Source organism: Clinocottus analis, unplaced genomic scaffold (genome assembly GCF_023055335.1).
Source record: "Clinocottus analis isolate CAN_PGR_092001 unplaced genomic scaffold, fCliAna1.0.p SCAF_1, whole genome shotgun sequence".
In the NCBI taxonomy this organism is placed as follows: domain Eukaryota; kingdom Metazoa; phylum Chordata; class Actinopteri; order Perciformes; family Cottidae; genus Clinocottus; species Clinocottus analis.
Window position 1 is genome coordinate 10,151,600 of NW_027175820.1, and position 18,147 is coordinate 10,169,746.

At 39.7% G+C, this 18,147-nt stretch overlaps 1 protein-coding gene across 1 annotated transcript; it reads left to right on the forward strand.

The window, feature by feature from the left end:
- The first annotated feature begins 3,846 nt into the window (after positions 1–3,846).
- Positions 3,847–9,837, forward strand: LOC137784464 (ephrin-B2a-like). Its single transcript, XM_068575147.1, has 5 exons — positions 3,847–3,953; positions 4,646–4,929; positions 6,037–6,129; positions 8,223–8,339; positions 9,449–9,837. Exons 1-5 carry the CDS (start codon positions 3,847–3,849, stop codon positions 9,835–9,837), a joined length of 990 nt encoding a protein of 329 aa, XP_068431248.1.
- The last annotated feature ends 8,310 nt before the right edge of the window (positions 9,838–18,147 follow it).

Below are 18,147 nucleotides of genomic sequence, written 5' to 3' on the forward strand. Positions count from 1 at the left end.
GTAGACTCATACGCTGAGTCTCAAATCTACTAAACTAACTGTAACTGGGTGTTTTCACACTGGAAAGGGGACTTTGTTTGAAATTACATCTAAACCAGAGCAATGTAAACACAGGAGAAAGCACAAAGGAAATGGAGGAGCTGCTGGTGGTGAGACACCCACTATATGTCTCCAGCAAGAATCTATTAAGGACAAAAAGATAATGAATCTTAACGATAATGTGCCGTCTATTTGACCTTTAGAAGCCCTTTTACTTGATTCATCTGGGTTTTTTTTTATTAAATCTCTCTGAATATCACAATGAACTACTTTTTATATACATTTGAAGAGGTTCAGATATTACACATGTTGCTCAAAAGCAGCAACACATTTCATCTATTTTCAATTCAAATCACTCTTGATTTCAAACTGCCGTTGTCTTTGACATAGTTGTGAACAACTGTGGTTCAAAATCAAGAAAGTGAATTAATTTTTTCTTCTGATGTCAACATTTCCGCAAAAGATAAATGACATCTTACTGCAAATTGTGTGATTTTCTTTTTCTTTTTAATCGTCATTCTATGAGAAGGGGAATTTCAGATGAGTCACGCAAGTGTATAAAAGACAAATACAGAAGGTGGAGAGCAGACATAAGAGAGAGAGAGAGTGAGAGAGAAAGCAAGAGAGAGGGAGGCACTGAGCAGCGAAGATGGAGAGAGACACCCGTTGCTGAAAGAGGAAGTGGAGACCGGTCAGTAACAACCTATCTACCATTACAACACACACACACACAGACTAAATTACTTCCTGACAACACCTCAACTCAGATTAGTACCTCTTCAACCAGAGTTGAAATACAACTGCACCAGCTACGTCCTGCTCTACCTTTTAACATCTCTAGAGGGAGATAATAGAAACATAACTGTATAGTTCCAGCTGCTTCGTCACACCTGGACTGTTTCAGTCTTACAAAACTCTGGCAACTTAAAGCTTCAAATTGTTTAATGTGTTGTATTGTTTTCTATTCAACGCGGCAGCAAAGGGAGAGTGTAGATATTATATGATAGTATTTTCCCCTTGAAGTAGTTTTGTTAACATAGGTTAATCATTCTAATTTGGATTTTTTCAGTACAACAAGTAAACAAAAGAAGTGTTTTTTATTCAGTTAAATGAGAGGTTGTTTTCTAGTTGCCCATTTGATAATACCATTGCTGTTGTTAATGTAAACAATTATCAAAAACAATAACCAGTTATTGGAAGAAGTATTCAGAACTTTTACTTCAGTAAAATACCACAGTGGAACAATACTTTGTTACAAGTAAAAGTGCTGCATTCATAATTATATTGAAGTATTTATCCATAATGCTACTTGTGAATGAAACGTGTACAACTCTCTCCAAGGCTCAGTGCGTCTGTCACCCCCTGCAGGATATCCTCAACAGCTTGAACACCATGTGTGAGGATGTGGATGATGAAACAGCCGTCAAATCCAGTCCCAGGTTGAGGTTAATGCTAATCGTGATAGGGGTTGTTCATTACAAGACACCTAACATGTTAGCATTAGCTTCACTTTGGGGGATCTCACTTGGAAAATGAACCACCAACACTTCCACCTCTGGTGCTATTTTGCTGTGACGAGGGAACGATGCATGAACCGACAAGAAGTGAAAGGAGCACGGACTAACACACACAAGACTGTGGCTCTCTGTGAAGATGTCAAGATGCTGCAGTCGGGGCACATTTAAAGTTCTCAGCATTTAAATTATTATTTGATGCGTGATAGATTGGAGTTGCAATCTTTGCAACATGATTCCTCATGTAAAGCCACATCGGTTACTTTGTCTTATCCAACCTCCTCTCAGGCATGTGTAGATTTTTTTATTGACGCTAACCTCCTTCATGATTCAATGAAGTATGTTTTAAGTTTACAGCAGAACTCTGCACAAAAGAGGTCTGAGCGCCCAGATTAAAGAAACAGTCTGGCTTTGAAATAATGCATTTAATTACTTCATAATCGAATAAAATCATGTGACATATGTGACAATAAATGCATCGTCACAAAGTACATGAAAAGCCTACACCTTGGAGTTATATATCATTTTCACACTATGATATGAAATAGATCATAATCTGTCCTCAGTTCTACTTAATTTACCTATGATGGATACATTGTCTTCACCAGAGATAACTGTACAACTGCTAAAATTCAAAACAAAGATGGGGAAAACAAAAAGCTCAATCTCAGTTTAACAAGAACATGCAGAGATGCTTTGTTTCATAGTTGATAAATATATATATATATATATATATATATATATATATATATATATATATATATATATATATATATATATATATATATATATACTTGTTTTTACTGTAGGTCTTTTGCTTTTAGTAATTCGAGAGATGCAATTTGGATTTGTACAGTTCTACAGACACCCGAATCAACCTTTCAAATGTATGTTAAAATAAATGACAAGGAAATAAAATGAAAATAAACATCTGAAGTTTGTTTTAGTCCGACCTCTGTAATGTTGTGTTTACATGGGAAAACATCGCTGCATCTGTTTTCTTCTGAGCAGTCCATGTCAAATGAATAAAATTAAATAAATAAATAAAATTAATTATAAATAGGAAAAGATGCTGCACTTTGAACATAAATGCAGCCCAGTCAGTTCCCAGCAGAGACACAGACATTGCGGTGCACTTCAGCCATCATTTGTGCTGCTTTAGTCTTGCGACAGAAGCCCTACAATCTTTTAAACCACATGGTCATCAGGTCAGATTCTCTGAAAATGAGGGGATTACAGCCATGGCTCCTTAACTGCAGAATGCAGGGTTTAAAAGAAGATGTACTCATCCCAGCCCATGATGATGATTTTACATCCAAGTTTTTATTTGAAGAACTTACCCAATGTTGAGAGGCGCAGATGGACATTTGTATGACCTGATCCTATTAAAGTCTGTGTTTTCTGGGTAGATTATGTTCATATATGGTGATCACTGAGTCAGAGCTCATCTCTCTTTTTGTCACCACATCAATGCCCCCCTACATGGGAGGCTACAAGATGCACAATCAAACACATCTGTTCTTAATTATTGTTTAATAGTCAAAAAGTCAAACAAACAATATGTAATACATATGTATTAAAGGCAATTCTGATAAAATTGTCATGGTAAATAATCATAATTGCAAACAAGAGTGAGTTTCCACGTACACCAAAAAAAAACCTGGACATAAATCACTTTCAAGTTCATTTTTATTTCAATAAATTGTCTTTACAGTCCTTAATTCAGCTCATAACACATTAATTTACTTGTAAATTAAATTAGTTGAACTATCAGCTCAGAATGGTGAAACTGCTTTTGAGAATAGAAGGAAAAAAAATCATTTGTACTCTTTTTACAGGTGTTTATTTGTATATTGGATTACTCAAAGATATGGAGAGAATAAACCCGTCCTCTACAATGTCCACAAATGAAATACAGCTTTCCATTCATCTCCTATTTATCTCAATATCTTAACGTGAAGACAAACTGTGCCAACAACCCCCGGTGTCCCCTCCAGTACGCACGAGCCAGTGAATGGGCGGACCGGTCAGTCAGCTGATGACTGAAGCACTCATCACAGTCTCTGTCCCCAATACATGCATTTCGTCACAGGAATGATTTTCTAGCCAATTACGCACAATGTGGAAAACCTCACACAACTGCAGGAGGAGGACTCGCAACTTAGTGGGAATGTGTCCACATGTGCGCGCACCTGGAGCCGCCGGAGTCATGCAGAGGCACCAACACATTTTAGCCGGTTTCCACTCTGTTTTATGATACGGAGCCGCTGTGGACCTGCGATTTATGCCTGTGATGGGGAGCATCACATGCAGCTGCGCTGCCGGGATCCTGCTGGCCGTCATCAGCTCATGTCGTGCAGTCACTCTGGGGTCCATCCACTGGAGCAGCTCCAACGCAAAGTAAGTGCTTGAAGCAGGTTCACACTTGAGAGATGATGATACTTGCTGCTGCTGCGTTGTGTGGTTGATCCAGCGCATCCAGAGGATGAAAACATGTGATTGAAAACCATCAGACTACAGTTTTGATGTGTCACGTGAAGGACTTTAGAGCTAAATCAATTAGCACAATAATCACAGGACAGTTAGATGATCGATTCATCGTTTTGATTAATTTATGAGGCACACTTTCTCTGGCCCCATGCTTCTCAAATGTGATGTTTCGTATCGTGGTAAATTCAACGTGTTGCAACTAACTATTATTTTATTTACCAATACATTTGCAGGTTGATTTCTTGATGTGTTTGATTCAGAGTTTTATAATGTCTGAGAATTCCTCAAGTGCAAGCTCTTCAAATGACTCATTTTGTTTAGAAAACACTAACAACTCGAACATAAATCACACAAGACAACAAAGAGCGACACATCCTCTTGACCGAGAGGCTGCAAATAGAGGAATTATTTGAAGTTTTGCTTGACTTGGTTATCAAAACAAATTCGCAGTTGACTAATTGTTCCGCATTAAACTGTAATGTGTTTGTTTCTTAAACAAAACATTTGAAGGTGTCATCTTTGGGCCCTGTTCTGAACGTGATTAGACATTTTGTTGTTGAATGAAACTGAAGCATTTACACTTAATCTTATCTCACACACAGATTTAGTCCGGGTCAGGGTCTGGTCCTGTATCCTCAGATCGGCGATAAGATGGACATCGTGTGTCCCCGGGCAGATGCTTCCTCTGGGGGGACGGAGGAGTTCTACCGAGTGTACCTGGTCTCCAGAAGCCAGATGGAGAGCTGCACCATCTCGAAGACGGACACGCCCCTGCTGAACTGCGACAAGCCTCACCAGGACGTCAAATTCACGTTCAAGTTCCAGGAATTCAGCCCCAACCTGTGGGGTCTGGAGTTCCTCAAGGGGAGGGACTATTATATCACCTGTGAGTCACTGTGTGCAACCTCACAACTCATGTTCAGCTCAGACATGATATCAGAGCCCCATACACCTTGTTTCTGTGCACATCAGCACTTACAAATCTGTAGAACAAAGCCACAAGCCGCTCGTTCCCACAGGTGGATTTTAATCGATGCCAGCAACTGTTTCTTTTTACCTCGTGGGTTAAAAAGAAGCCATCATCCTCGGCTCCCTCTCAATTTGTCAGTTTGCGTGAGAGTCAAAAAAATGTGGCCTCGTTATTGGGCCGCTGTCGGTTGAACCAGCATCTTAGTGGCAAGTGATGCATGAGATAGAGAGCAAGTCTGACTATGTAGCCTCATCCACCTCGCCACGCTCTGACAGCACACTTCGCTCTGGCAGGCCAGTGTGATTCCAAGGGCTTACATGCCCCAAATCACACAAGGCTTTTACAGCATCAGGCAGATTTGATGGGAGCTTTCATGGCAACGTGGCTTGTAGACTGTGAGATGTTGTTATCTGACCTAAATGCTGCTAACAAGTCTACGTGTGTGTGTGTGTGTGTGTGTGTGTGTGTGCGTGTGTGTGGGAGGCGGAGTGACGGGTTGAACAAGAGTTCTTGGTGTGTGTGTGTGTGTGTGTGTGTGTGTGTGTGTGCGTGTGTGCGTGCGTGTGTCTGAATATATAAGTGCAAATTGAAAATGTTCCTTTTCACTTTGTCCACATTTTGAATTTAGAGGTGAGACGATCAGTCAGGTCAATAAGAATACATATTCATGTCCTTGCGAAATGCTGCATCTTCTCCACTTCCCACTTCTTAAATATGAGGATTTTTTTGCTTTTTATTCGTTCTGATGTGATAATGATCATTATCGTCTTCTGGCATTTCATACACCATACAATTAAATTCTCGTTTGGTGCAGCCCTCGTGTGATGATCTGCTTGTACTGCATGCAACAGCACAGTGTGGCTGCATTCTGTTGCCTTCCAGTTGCAACTGGCTGAATCTGCAAAGAAATCATAATGGAACTATGCATAGCTTGATTATCTTGAGTTACAATGATTGCATGAAAGATAAGATGTTAAACATTACTTAATGTTTGCCTCTACTCCGTCGCTCACGGTATGCCAGCCACCTCTGCAGGCTCTCTGCAGGGTCTGGATAATACTAATGGAGGGGCGTGCAGATCCAAATCCATGAAGCTGGTGTTGAGAGTCGGCCAAAGTAAGTACTTTGTGCGTGTGTGTGTGTGTGTGTGTGTGTGTGTGTGTGTGTGTGTGTGTGTGTGTGTCTGTGTGTAAAGCTGGGTTTGTGAATGAAAAGAGAAACTGATAACTGACAAATGGTGCTAAAGGAAGAATGGCAACAATTGTTTTACTCTGGCTGTTGTATGTGTAACACAATAATATCACTCCTCTCTGGATTTATTAAGTGGTCAGATAATCTCGATCATCTATTCATTCTCTTGTAAAGAGATTGTCGTCCTGAATTATCTCAAATCCCTAATTCAAACCGCTGGCAGCTTAAGGCCATCAGTGTTATCCTGCTTGCAATCATCTGAGCTGTCAATCATCTTTTCCCCCCTCTACAAACATCAAAATAGCCAATAGTCTTTTTTGGCATTTGGTGCATCACATAAATGAAAATTTTGACAGATTCTAAACATATACACTGCCATTACTTTAATTTTTCATATATTATCACAGTATTAATACATAAACATTGTTTCCTTTGTATTTAACTATCGATAGATTATTATGGTGACATGATTTGTCCTTCTGTTCGCCACCTTACCTTGTAGGTGACGTAACAGGCTTTTATAGATGTGTTTTCGGGTTCACCAGATACATTAAACAGATGCTGTGTTTCTGTGTGCTGCTAAAAACTTTAAAAGCTACATTTCCGAAAGCTTCAACATGTAATCTGTGACCTATAAATGTGAAGTATTATTCATATAAATTATTTAAGGACTTGAGATGAAAAATAAGCATTTTGCGTTTCTCAATTGATCATAACTGCAAATATGGAGCTGTTTTCCTGCTATGTTTACAAACCGCTACTGATGTAAACAAACCTTTTAACAGCAACAGAAAACATTAATAACTCAGATTTAGTTGTAATCTCATTTTAATCTCTCGACATATTCAAATTCCTGCAGTTTCCAGTCTTGTGGTCAGATTTTGGTTGTGTCACGACCCTTCTGTTTAGGTTTGGATTCATGGATTGAGCATTTTAAAACAGATTGTGCAGTTAATCTGGATATTCATGCTAAATGAGGTGTGAGTAAAATGTAATTATTGCCAACAGTGAATGAATGCTCCACAGAAATGTTGATTAGTGCGCGTTGTCCTTATAAATTAATAAATGAAATGAATAAAACAACTGAACTAAATCCGAAGGAAGAAACTCCAATTTAATTCGACCTATATTACTAAAAGGCCAGTACAGTATTTGCGTGTTTACTGCAGTACTTCTCTTGCTTGTATTTGCAGTATCATTAGCACATGAGAACATGCGAATACATGTGTTAACAAATTCCTTTAGTTATTCTGTGATTTGAAAGTTTGTCTGCCCTTTTTTTCTGCAAGTCTGCAGAATTTAATTCAAACTTTCATCTTACTCCACTTAAAGACTGTATTGCACCTTCATAAAGCTGAGGGACTGGGGAGAGCCTTAAAGAGCAGAGTAGTGTAGGAAGTACTCACTTGCAGTTAAGCAACATCAAAATATTGCATTAAGTAAAAGTCCTGCGAGAAATATCTTTCAGTAAAAGTACAAAAGTCAGCAAAGTGTTTCTATTATTGTTAGATGTGTAATACAGATGCATCAATGTGTTATCAGCATCTCATACTGTTACCTTGTTGATGTGGAGCTATAGTCTTAACTACTTTACATACAGTTAGATAGTTTTACGACGTTATACAACTGTAACATTGGTGGAGTGCCCATAGATTTTTGATTTCCTACATTTCTCAAAATTCCCTTTGTAAAAAAAACCCAGAGATTATGAATGCGGGGAAAGTGAAAGCATTCATGATTCTAGTCAAGAAAGAACTGAGAGTCCCAGTCGTGACTCACAACACAACTTTTGTGGTCAATTTAGGTTAGTCATGCATTTTTACCTGAATGGTAATCTGAAAGGAAAACCTCTTTTTGCTTTGATCCTGACACCAAATGTGAAGGAATCAACAGACGCCAGTATAGTTACAATAGGAACATTTTGACAGAACCCCACCTGCACTCACCACCATGCAGGGAGCATGAGGAGATGTGAAGCATGTTTGCTGCTACAAGTTATGTGTCATTTTATTTTCCAGACTCTTCTGATCCACCTTCAATCCTGCAGGAGTCCCCCACCAGGTTCCCCCCCACACGACCAAAGTCCAAGTCCAAGGTCCCCTCTGCGAAAGAAAAGGATAGCAAAAGCACAACTGGTATGAAGACGAAGCAAAAATGTTTCCTGGAGAATCTGCAGAGGTGTACCATTAACTTTCGACACATTTTATCTTTAAAATGCTTAAGATCAATTATATTTTTGCGTGTTTTAGTCTGTTAATGTGAGGCAAAAAGGACAACATTCTGTATTTAAATAAAAAAGATGAGTAAAGAAGGAGAGTATATGTGGGATCAACTCAAAATAAACTCCAGTGTTCATTCGAATGAAGAAGCCCAATGCAACAGGTAACATTAAGGTTTCTAATAGTTCCTGTCCCATGGCGGAGGGGAATCAGGCCGTCTTTTGCTTTGTTGACTGACACAAATTAGATTTATTCTTTAGCTTTACTGATTACCTTTACTGATTGAATTTGTTGTTTTCTTATTTTTCCTCCACTGGAGTTTAAAGGATAACAATCTTTTAAAGCATGCTTTGGAAAGTGAATACAAATCTTTGTGATTTGGGTTGAAGAGGCAAACATGCAAAAACATTAATACAGTCTTTTACAGACGGATCTTTTTGAATTTCATTTTGTTAGTGATATTTTCCCCGGAGAGGGAAATATTTTACATACTTCTGACATCTATAAAAAAAAAATGTATACAGTTTGAAAAAATCCAATAAATTGTACCGACGCTGGTAAACTTAATATATATCCTGTCCCAAATCCACACTACACATTGATTATATTGTGTTAACACTCGATGAGAGCTAAACCAGAAAGCATACAGACTAAATATGTTTGAGGGTTGTTGATGCTCACTATTCTCTCACGCTGCAATTCACTAAGGACTTGGAGGTGCAGCTCTTGATGCTTAATTGGCTTTCCAGTTTGATTGAAAATCAACATCACACATATTGTATAATTTCTTGTTAAAATGGCTAAAACTGTTTACTGGTTCCATTTTCCAACTTGTTCCAAAACCTTCTTATTCAGATAAAAGCAACTTGTTGTTTACCAGTAAGACACTAAAGATTGCCTGAGGGTTTTCATGTTAACGTAAACTGATCAAACTGAGAGAAATTGCTTTTAAATGTCTGTGTCGTGTGCTCTAGTTCACTCTTTCATCTCAGTTTCCTCTTTGCTCTCTCTGTTTCTCGTGACAGACTCAGAATCGGGACAGACAAACCCCGGTGGCGGCGTCGGCGGCTCAGCGCCCGGCCTATTGATGTGGGTGCTTTGTGGCGGTGGGATCCTCTTCCTGGTCCTCATAATCTTGCTGGTCGTGCTGTGGAGGCACCGTAAGCGTCGCCTTGTCCCAGACCGCCAGCAGTCAGCCTCTGTGTCCCTCAACACTTTGGCTGTGGCAAAGCGGGACAGCATTGGCAGCGACTACAACGACTCAGACCGCAGCGATGCTGTCTTTCCTATGCGGGCTTCTGACAGCATGATCTGTCGTCATTATGAACGTGTGAGCGGCGACTACGGGCCTCCTGTGTACATCGTTCAGGAGATAACGCCAAAGACTCCCACCAACATCTACTACAAAGTCTGATGTTTGCTGCTCTCGTGCCAGTCTGTGGTTGTCCTACTGAGACACAAAGTTTGAAAGTTTGTGGTGCGTTGGACCAGAGGTCACGACCAAAGGTCATCACGCCTACATCTGAGAGCTGTATTGCACTGGCCACATGCTTTTTTTTGTGTGCAAACCGTTTTGTTTTCTTAATATAGTGAAGAGAGACAGTCAGAGAGAAGCTCGATGTGTGGTGTCATTCCACTCCACTACTTTTCAGAGGGAAATATTTTGCTTTTTACTCCACTACATTTATATGGCAGCAGCCAGTTAGTTATTCATTTGCAGATTAATATCATGAATTTTATAATAAATTGCATTTTAACCAACAGCATGTAAAGTACTTACAATGAGCTCCACCTTGATCGACTAGTAAAATTATGATTATTAATAATCCAATAACATAATCTATAATAGTTTAACACTAGGGGCCATTTTTTAGATTTCTTTTTCTTAAGTACATTAAATAAAATACGTACAAATCATATTTACAAACAACACTTTGGATAGTTTAAGTCAGTCATTACAAAATTTGATCAATGATAAATTTAATGTTGAAGTCAAACATGGTTCAGCTTCTCAAGTATGACACTGTTAGACAGTAAACTAAATCATCTTGAGATTTGAAGCTTGATGTTACTTTTGATAAGTACATTTGCTGATGATACTTACATACTTTTACTTAAGTGCAATTTTGAATGCACAGACTTTTTTTTTTACTTAAGTAAAGCATCTGAGTATTTTTACCTCCACAGGAAAATGACATTTTGTTACGCTTTTCAAAATCTGTTATTTTCTCACTTCCACTGCCCATGGCAGTCTCATTTGAACAGTAAATGTGCAGTTAATGTAATGAATTGATTGATCTGCAAACAGACTTTCCAACACATCAAATGTGAGAACACTTAAATGTTTTTTTTGTGAATTGTGTAAATTTTGTTTGAAATGCTGTTCAGCGCACTGGATCTTTCGGTTCCAGACTCCTGTTCGTTATGTCACCTTCTGAAAACATAACTCTTTTTAAGCAGCGTCCAATATAAAGCCATGGGGCTGTCCTAGAAAAAAGTATTTATAACATGAGAAATGAAAGATAATGGAGTTGTCAGTAGTCTTTTCTTCAGTGTGTTTTCTCTTTCCAACACTAACAACAGTAAACGTGATGCAACCACAGGCAGAAAGTAAATACAAAATAATGTGGAAAGGAAAGTTTTCAGTTACAAAAATGGCTAAGCAGCATAGTGCGTGACGACTTCAAGCAATAGTAGCAGCACCACTGTTTGCATACAGCAAGTTGTGGGACCATCATGGTCCCATTCAGCAATTATAGCCACTGTGTTATATTTAAAAAGAACTTTTAGATGTTTTCATTGGTAAATGTTTTAGCTGTGGTTGATGTGACACAAACGTGAAACTCAAAACGGTTTTCTGAATGATTTTGGGTGGATAGACGCTGCCCAAATGAGCATGTCTGGTTACTATTTAATGGTGCTCAGGGGATAGGGGTGCCATTCTGCAGTGAACAGCACCATGATGAGTGTTTCTCCATGTTGTTGAATTGACAAGAAAAAGGACAACAAACACATAAATGTATGCATAAACATCTCTGATTGGTTCTTTCTCCAAACCCTTCACTCATGGAGATGTTTAAGGGCTGCCGTTTCAGTTTCAGTTCAAGAAAAGTTGTAATCTCCCTGCAAGCTAAGAAACTATCTGTAAAGATAATGCAAATCTTTTTTTTATACAAATATAAAAACACTCAGCATTTAATTGTCCCACAGTGTCTCCCGAGGCTCTGTGCACGGCATCCATGGGTGAACATGTTTCATGCTCCTTCAGCCACATCATGCCGCACATTTTCAACCTGTCAGCTTCCATGAGCTTCCTCTCCACCAGGGACACTGTTGCCTCTGTAAACCAGACTGGAGGATCTCCAGGACATGTGCTCCAGACTGTGCATTCAACAAGAAAACTGCTCCTCTCAGATTAAACCAGTTCTAAACAGAAAATATAAGTATACTGACATTTTCTTTCACCCAACTTGCTGGCAAACATTGTTGTGAACTATAGTTATATGCCTTCCGCAATGCACTACTTTTCTATTTGGCTTGTAGCCTGATATACAAACCTGTAATAAAGAGCTGCAGATGACACGCATGGATGTCCTCATTCTTAATCTACAGCAAAATGCATTTTCTCCTCAGGCGAGAAAATATATTTAAAAAATCTGAGAGAAGAATTAAAAAATGTGTCAAAGATTACGCCATTACTATAATTTGTTTCCTTAATAGACCCACGTGTCTCAGCCAATTGTATGACACCCTGGGTGTTTTCAATGGGGAAACACATTCGGAGTATATGATCCAATTTACCAATTCCTTATTTTTTTCCACTTTGTACAACCTCAACATAGCTCTTGTGTCTTGCTGCATTGTGAAAATACAATATAGCACAAACAGGCTTGTGACTCTGAAACAATACAGTGTGCTCGTTGTCTGTGTGCATATGCGTGTGAGTGTGCGTGTGAGTGTGCGTGTGTGTCTTCCCACCCCCCTCACTTGAAGAGATCCTTGGTCCTGAGAGATGTTTTTGTCCTACGTGAGGCTTCACAGCTGAATGGGCAGTGGTCGGGTGAGGTGAGTTCAGCTGACCTCGGGATCACGCGAAGACAATGGTGGCCGGGCTTCTATAGGAAGAACAAAACAGAGACCCCCAGGCTCAGGGCCCCTGTTGTGGGAGGGGCTTGTCTATAGAAGTCCATTTTGGAAAAAAAAAGGAGGAGAAATGCTGTATCAGGCGGGACGTTTTAGATCCTAAGGACAGGCTTGAATATCCTACCAGCTGGTTGTTTTAAGATGCTCATTTTACCTGGGAAGTCTGCTCGGTTTTATAGAGCAGAAATAAAACGATTCCATGCCTGCATGTGTTGCTGTACTGTTTTTCCCTTATCTTTGTCCCAAATAACATAAACTATCATATATAAAGTGACCAGAAATGCTTTTGCAACTGATACCTACATAAATCTTTAACTACCATTTGTGCAGAGAGCGCAGAGCTTTAAGAGAAGGGGGAGGTCTAATAAGGAGCGCTGTAGGCTTTTATCTGACCCCATGGGACGATGTGAAGTCTACAACCTCCCTGCGTCCACCCACCCCCCACCTCACTTCCATATGCAGAGGATCTAGTCCCACCACTGGCTTTGTGTGGGGGGTTGGGGGTCATGACTGAGAGCTCCCACTCCCACCGTGTGCCCGTAGATGTCGGAGAAGAAGAACAGATATTCTGGTATCAGGGGGCAAAGTTTCATATTTCCATCCGAGGAATGAGCATTAAAGCTCAAATCAAATACACCTTTTGTTAACGTGGACTTGCACCATCTGACGGCAACTGAGTGTATTTTACAGCAACACCAGCATGCAGCGAAGAAAGATTTCCCAGTTAAATAATAGACAAATGTCATCGATCCGCAGCTGGGAACACACACTTTCATCTACTCTCTGAAAGTCAGTGGTTGCATAAAGGTGATGTATTTTTCCAGGAATGGGGAAGTTGTGGTAAGTGCTTCCTCTTACAGTTGCAATGCAACCATGTATTTTTTAGTACAGTATTTAGTTTGATGGTTCCCTCTGCTGGCCAGCTACCATACTGAATCACACTACAGTATGTTGGTGACGGTTGACAGGACTCAGCACATTTGATAAAAACACGAAAGGTCAGCAGCAGTGTGCGCCTTAAACAATACCCAGGTTTCAGCAAATCTGCATTGGAGCGACGGCTCCTCAACACAACACGCCACTTAAAAATAATGAGTTGTTGTCATTCCAATGTTCTGTATTAAAAGGTAAAACCATGTACAGCATTGCATCAAACCCCCATTGTACTGTTAACTACTCAAGAGGGGCATTTAGAAGAGGGGGTAGTAATGATTTGGATAACATGATTCCTTGTTTCTTTGTTATAAACTCCAATGAAAATGGACTGGGGTGATTTTTTTAATACACATCTGTTTTTATCATTTGTTTAACTGTATTTAAATCTTTGAGATGAGAACTAAAACACAATTGTAAGGGTTTGTGTTAAAGCTGCAGATGACCCTCATATGCAACCCTTCAGGACCAATGTTGCATAATTTGCTTCGGAAGAACCCTTTTTTGAAAAAAGAGTTTTTCAAGGGTTCCTCATAAGACTATAGGGAGCAAATTAAGAACCCTTTTCATGGAGATAACTCCTCTTAAATGTTTTAAAAGCATGGTTGTTGAAGGATTCCCCTTTCACACCCGGAAACCTGTGATTGTGATTGTTGTGGGGTTTACTGCACATATGGGTGGGACCGATAAAGGTTCTTGTGACCACACATTGAAGGCAGAACAGTTCCAGACCTTTAAAGAGGATTTATGTAGGAATTAATCCACTAAAACATGGTTCTCTGTCGAATATCTCAGAGGGAAATCTTTCACTGATCATTATATGTGTTTCAAAACTAAAGTTAGCCTATTGGATACTGTGAAAATGTTGGATAATTTCACTACTTTGGACAATTATTTCATTATCAATCACGTGAGACGTTTGATGGAACGGCTAACAATTCATAGACATCTGAACCATCAAGGGAAAGGATTTCTATTGTATTCTATTATTATAAATGATAAATGTGGAGTAAAAGGTATACAATGGAAATACTCAACTCAAGTCAACTCAACCTAACTTACCTTAGAAAATTGTCTTTGTCTAATCACTGGCAGCTTCATACCATATCTGGTATATCAATATCGACCGTTAATCAATCTCGTTAATTGGTAAAATGATCTTAAACATTTTGTCTTGTAATAAGTACCTGTCACTCTTTTTGATCAAAGTGTAAATTCCAAATCCATGCGATGCCCTGCATCCTAATAATATAGAATTAAACAAAACAGAGAACTGTGGGAGCTTTTACTTATTAATAAAGTATTTTTTTCAGAATGCAGTCAGCATCTAAAACATGTAAAGGAGGCATGTATGGAGCAAGTATTTGAGCAAGTATTTAACATTGAGTAATTTCAAACATTTAAATGAATATTGTTAAACTGCTCTGAGAGATTTTTCCTTCAACTAAATGCAGAAAAAAATGTTGGGTATTGAGTCTGGGCCCTACATCCTGTCTAAAGGCCCAACGTTTGTTGTAGTACTCGACTGCTCTTGTGCTGTGGTCTATGGGCTTTTGCCCTTTGGCTATGATGCACCACGACTGCCAGATGTTTGGTTTTAAATACACTGCAAACCAAATGTATGTTGTTTTAATCATTTGGGTAAGATATGTTCTGGTGTATATAGTTCCCAAAACAACTTTGAAGGCAAAAGAAATACTGACAGAATATTGCTAAAACATGTTTAACTAAATTAAAACAATCGTTTAATACATTAAAACACACACACACACACACACACACACACACACACACACACACACACACACACACACACACACACACACACACACACACACATATATATATGTTTAATTTATATAGTTCAATTACTTTGTCCTCAAATTATTTTTAGTATCATTCTTTCAGTTGCAATTGTTGTTCTGACTCAGTTGTTGGAAGCTCATTCTGTTCAAACTTTATCAACATGTTTCTGTACAAATTTACTGTAAAAATGTTACTAAAAAAACAATTGTGTAAATTTAACAGATAATTACAACCCACAACTCAAACTTCTAAATTACGATAGAAAACTGGAACGAGAAGATCTGACATCAATGACAGTCTATCAAATTAATTAAATAATGTGTCTTTGAACATTTAGGTAAGATTGAAGAAAAACATGTTAAAATACATTTATCCCATAGTTATAATACTTGTTTATAATGGGTGTTAAATACATAAAATGATTGAAAAAATATCTTTAGACATTTAATTGTATTTTTTAATTGATAAAACATACAAGACCAGTTGTTTTTATCTTTAAAGGTGACTGTATCTCAATTTACAACAATATGAACAACCTCTTAGATTTCAAAATGACAACATTCAAGAAATATTTCGTTTTGTTTTCTACATATGGAGGCCGACACACACGAAAAAAGAAGTAATTAATATAAATGAGCTCCAACACACAACAGACTGTGGGCTAATTTGAATGTGTTGTGGAGCAGCAACAGGTTAATTAGTCGTTTAATTTTTTAAATAAACAAACACTGAGGGCACTTAATGCATAACATGTGGTCACTTTACATATAAATTAGTTTCGCTACTCGGCGCAATTATTCTCAGGAAAATATCAAACTTATTTTGAGATTATTTATATTTATATTAACCTATAGCCTAATGCAAAACTCCAATGAATATACAACTCTCTGACAAACGCAGGCTTTTCCCCTACTCGTTAAATGTCCAAATATATATTTCCTTTACATTTAAAGACGCGGAAAGCTCCAGCGACCCCCGTCCGTTTCCCTCCTTCCTTTGCAGAGAGGTGGAGGCTGTTTGGTTGGAGATGTGGGTCGGAAGTACCGTAGTTTATGTATGCTAATGGGAGAGTTGGGGGTTGTAGCTAGATATTTACGTTCAGTGGGAGCCGCCCTTCATTCACCCACATGGTTACCAACTGGTCGCCTTCGCGCCACTTTCCTAACCCCGCAATCATTGTTAAGCAGCGCATCTGGGCTGTAAATTGGCTCGCGATCGACTCGGACTCCACTTTATGTTCCGTTTGTGTCCGCATGTTGAAAAGTTTTCGGAATAGTTGCGTATTTATTTCTCTCTTTTGTCGGCAAGAGCCCAAGCAAGTGAGCGAAGATGGTGGATTTCGGCTGGTGAGTGTCTACCGAGCGCATGTTTATCGGCGAGGAAGTCGTGTTTTTGGGTTCTTCTTATATTCTCAGTTTTGCTGACTAGGTTCCCAAATCCATGTGTTTTTAAGCGTGTTTTAAACGTGTCTTAGCTATCTCGCCGGTGGGGGAATCCAAAGTATTAAAACGATGATATGCGGGCGATGAAAACAGTGTAACGTGAGGCGCATGGCAGCCCCCTCTGCTCCACCATTGAGGGAATGAGGGAGATTTGAAAAGCTGTCCGGAGCTTTTCTCCACTGCGCTCTCGCAACTAGTTGTAACCAAACCAGGCCCCCTATTAACCGCGCTGAAGTTGGTTTAAACACACGAGTCCGATGTGTGGGGAGTGAGTTTTATAAATGTGGTTAATTTGTTACGCCATCTCGAGTGCAGTGGTGTGTGAGTTAAAGTGCCCCCAGAACAAAGCAGCAGCACATGGGGCAGCTTTAGGCCGCGCGGTTTAGCTCAGCTAGCGTAGCCTCGCTGCGTCCAGTCGCCACACGCTCACTGGTAAACACCAACGATACTGAGATGGGCCTCGCAAAAATATAAAGTTAGGAGGACTTGTATACAGCTGACTCAGCGGGGCAGATGTGTCGTTTGTATATTTTCTAAAAGTGTGCTCGTTTGTTGTTGGCTAACTGCTAATGAGTGTCGCCCAACTCTTATTTTATGAGCCTGCACACCACATTTTTTATTTTGAAGCCCAGCTATTTCGCTGTCAAAACCTCGAACTTCCCCTGTTGCATCTCCAAGGGGCAACGTAAGTCTTAACACAGTAACACGGTATGCCATGTTTTCGTCAAGCTAGCCCGTTAGCTCGCGGTAGCTAAGCTCCTTCCCCACCAGTGATGGGAGCGTCCTACACGGACGGTGGCCGTGTTTGGTCCGAGGTCCGAAACTTGCAGGTCAACTGTGGTTCCTCTAAAGACACAAACATACAATTGTAAAATTGCAGTGTGCGATTCTAAATTGGTGTACAGCTTGGTTGGTTAAAAGTCGTTTATGCTAAGGTTGGCGCACTTCGAGGCGCCATGTTAAATACGGGTGGGGGAGGGGTGAACAACACCGTTCCGTGCGCACGCGCTCCAGTGTCGCAGGGAACGCGGGCCGCAAGGCTGAGCTGCTCATTCATGGTTTTTCCTGTGACCTCGTGCTGCTGCGATTAAATCATAACATATTGTAACACAAACTTGTCGCTTGCACTTACCGACATACCAGTAGTAGGGGCGCACGGCTTCGGTGGATGGAAATACGGAGCCCGCGTTTTCAATTTACAAGAAGCTGGTTTGTCACGCGCGCACACAACATGCACACGTAACTTGTTGCAAATGCCCAAAAGTCAAATTTATTGTCTTAACACGCTGTCTTGTGTCGTGTTTCTTTTTAAATTTTATTTCCAGATCCACCATGAAGTGCAGGACCCTAAACCAAGTTGCAACCTGGAGCCATGTGGTCATCTCTCCGATGGTGCTGGA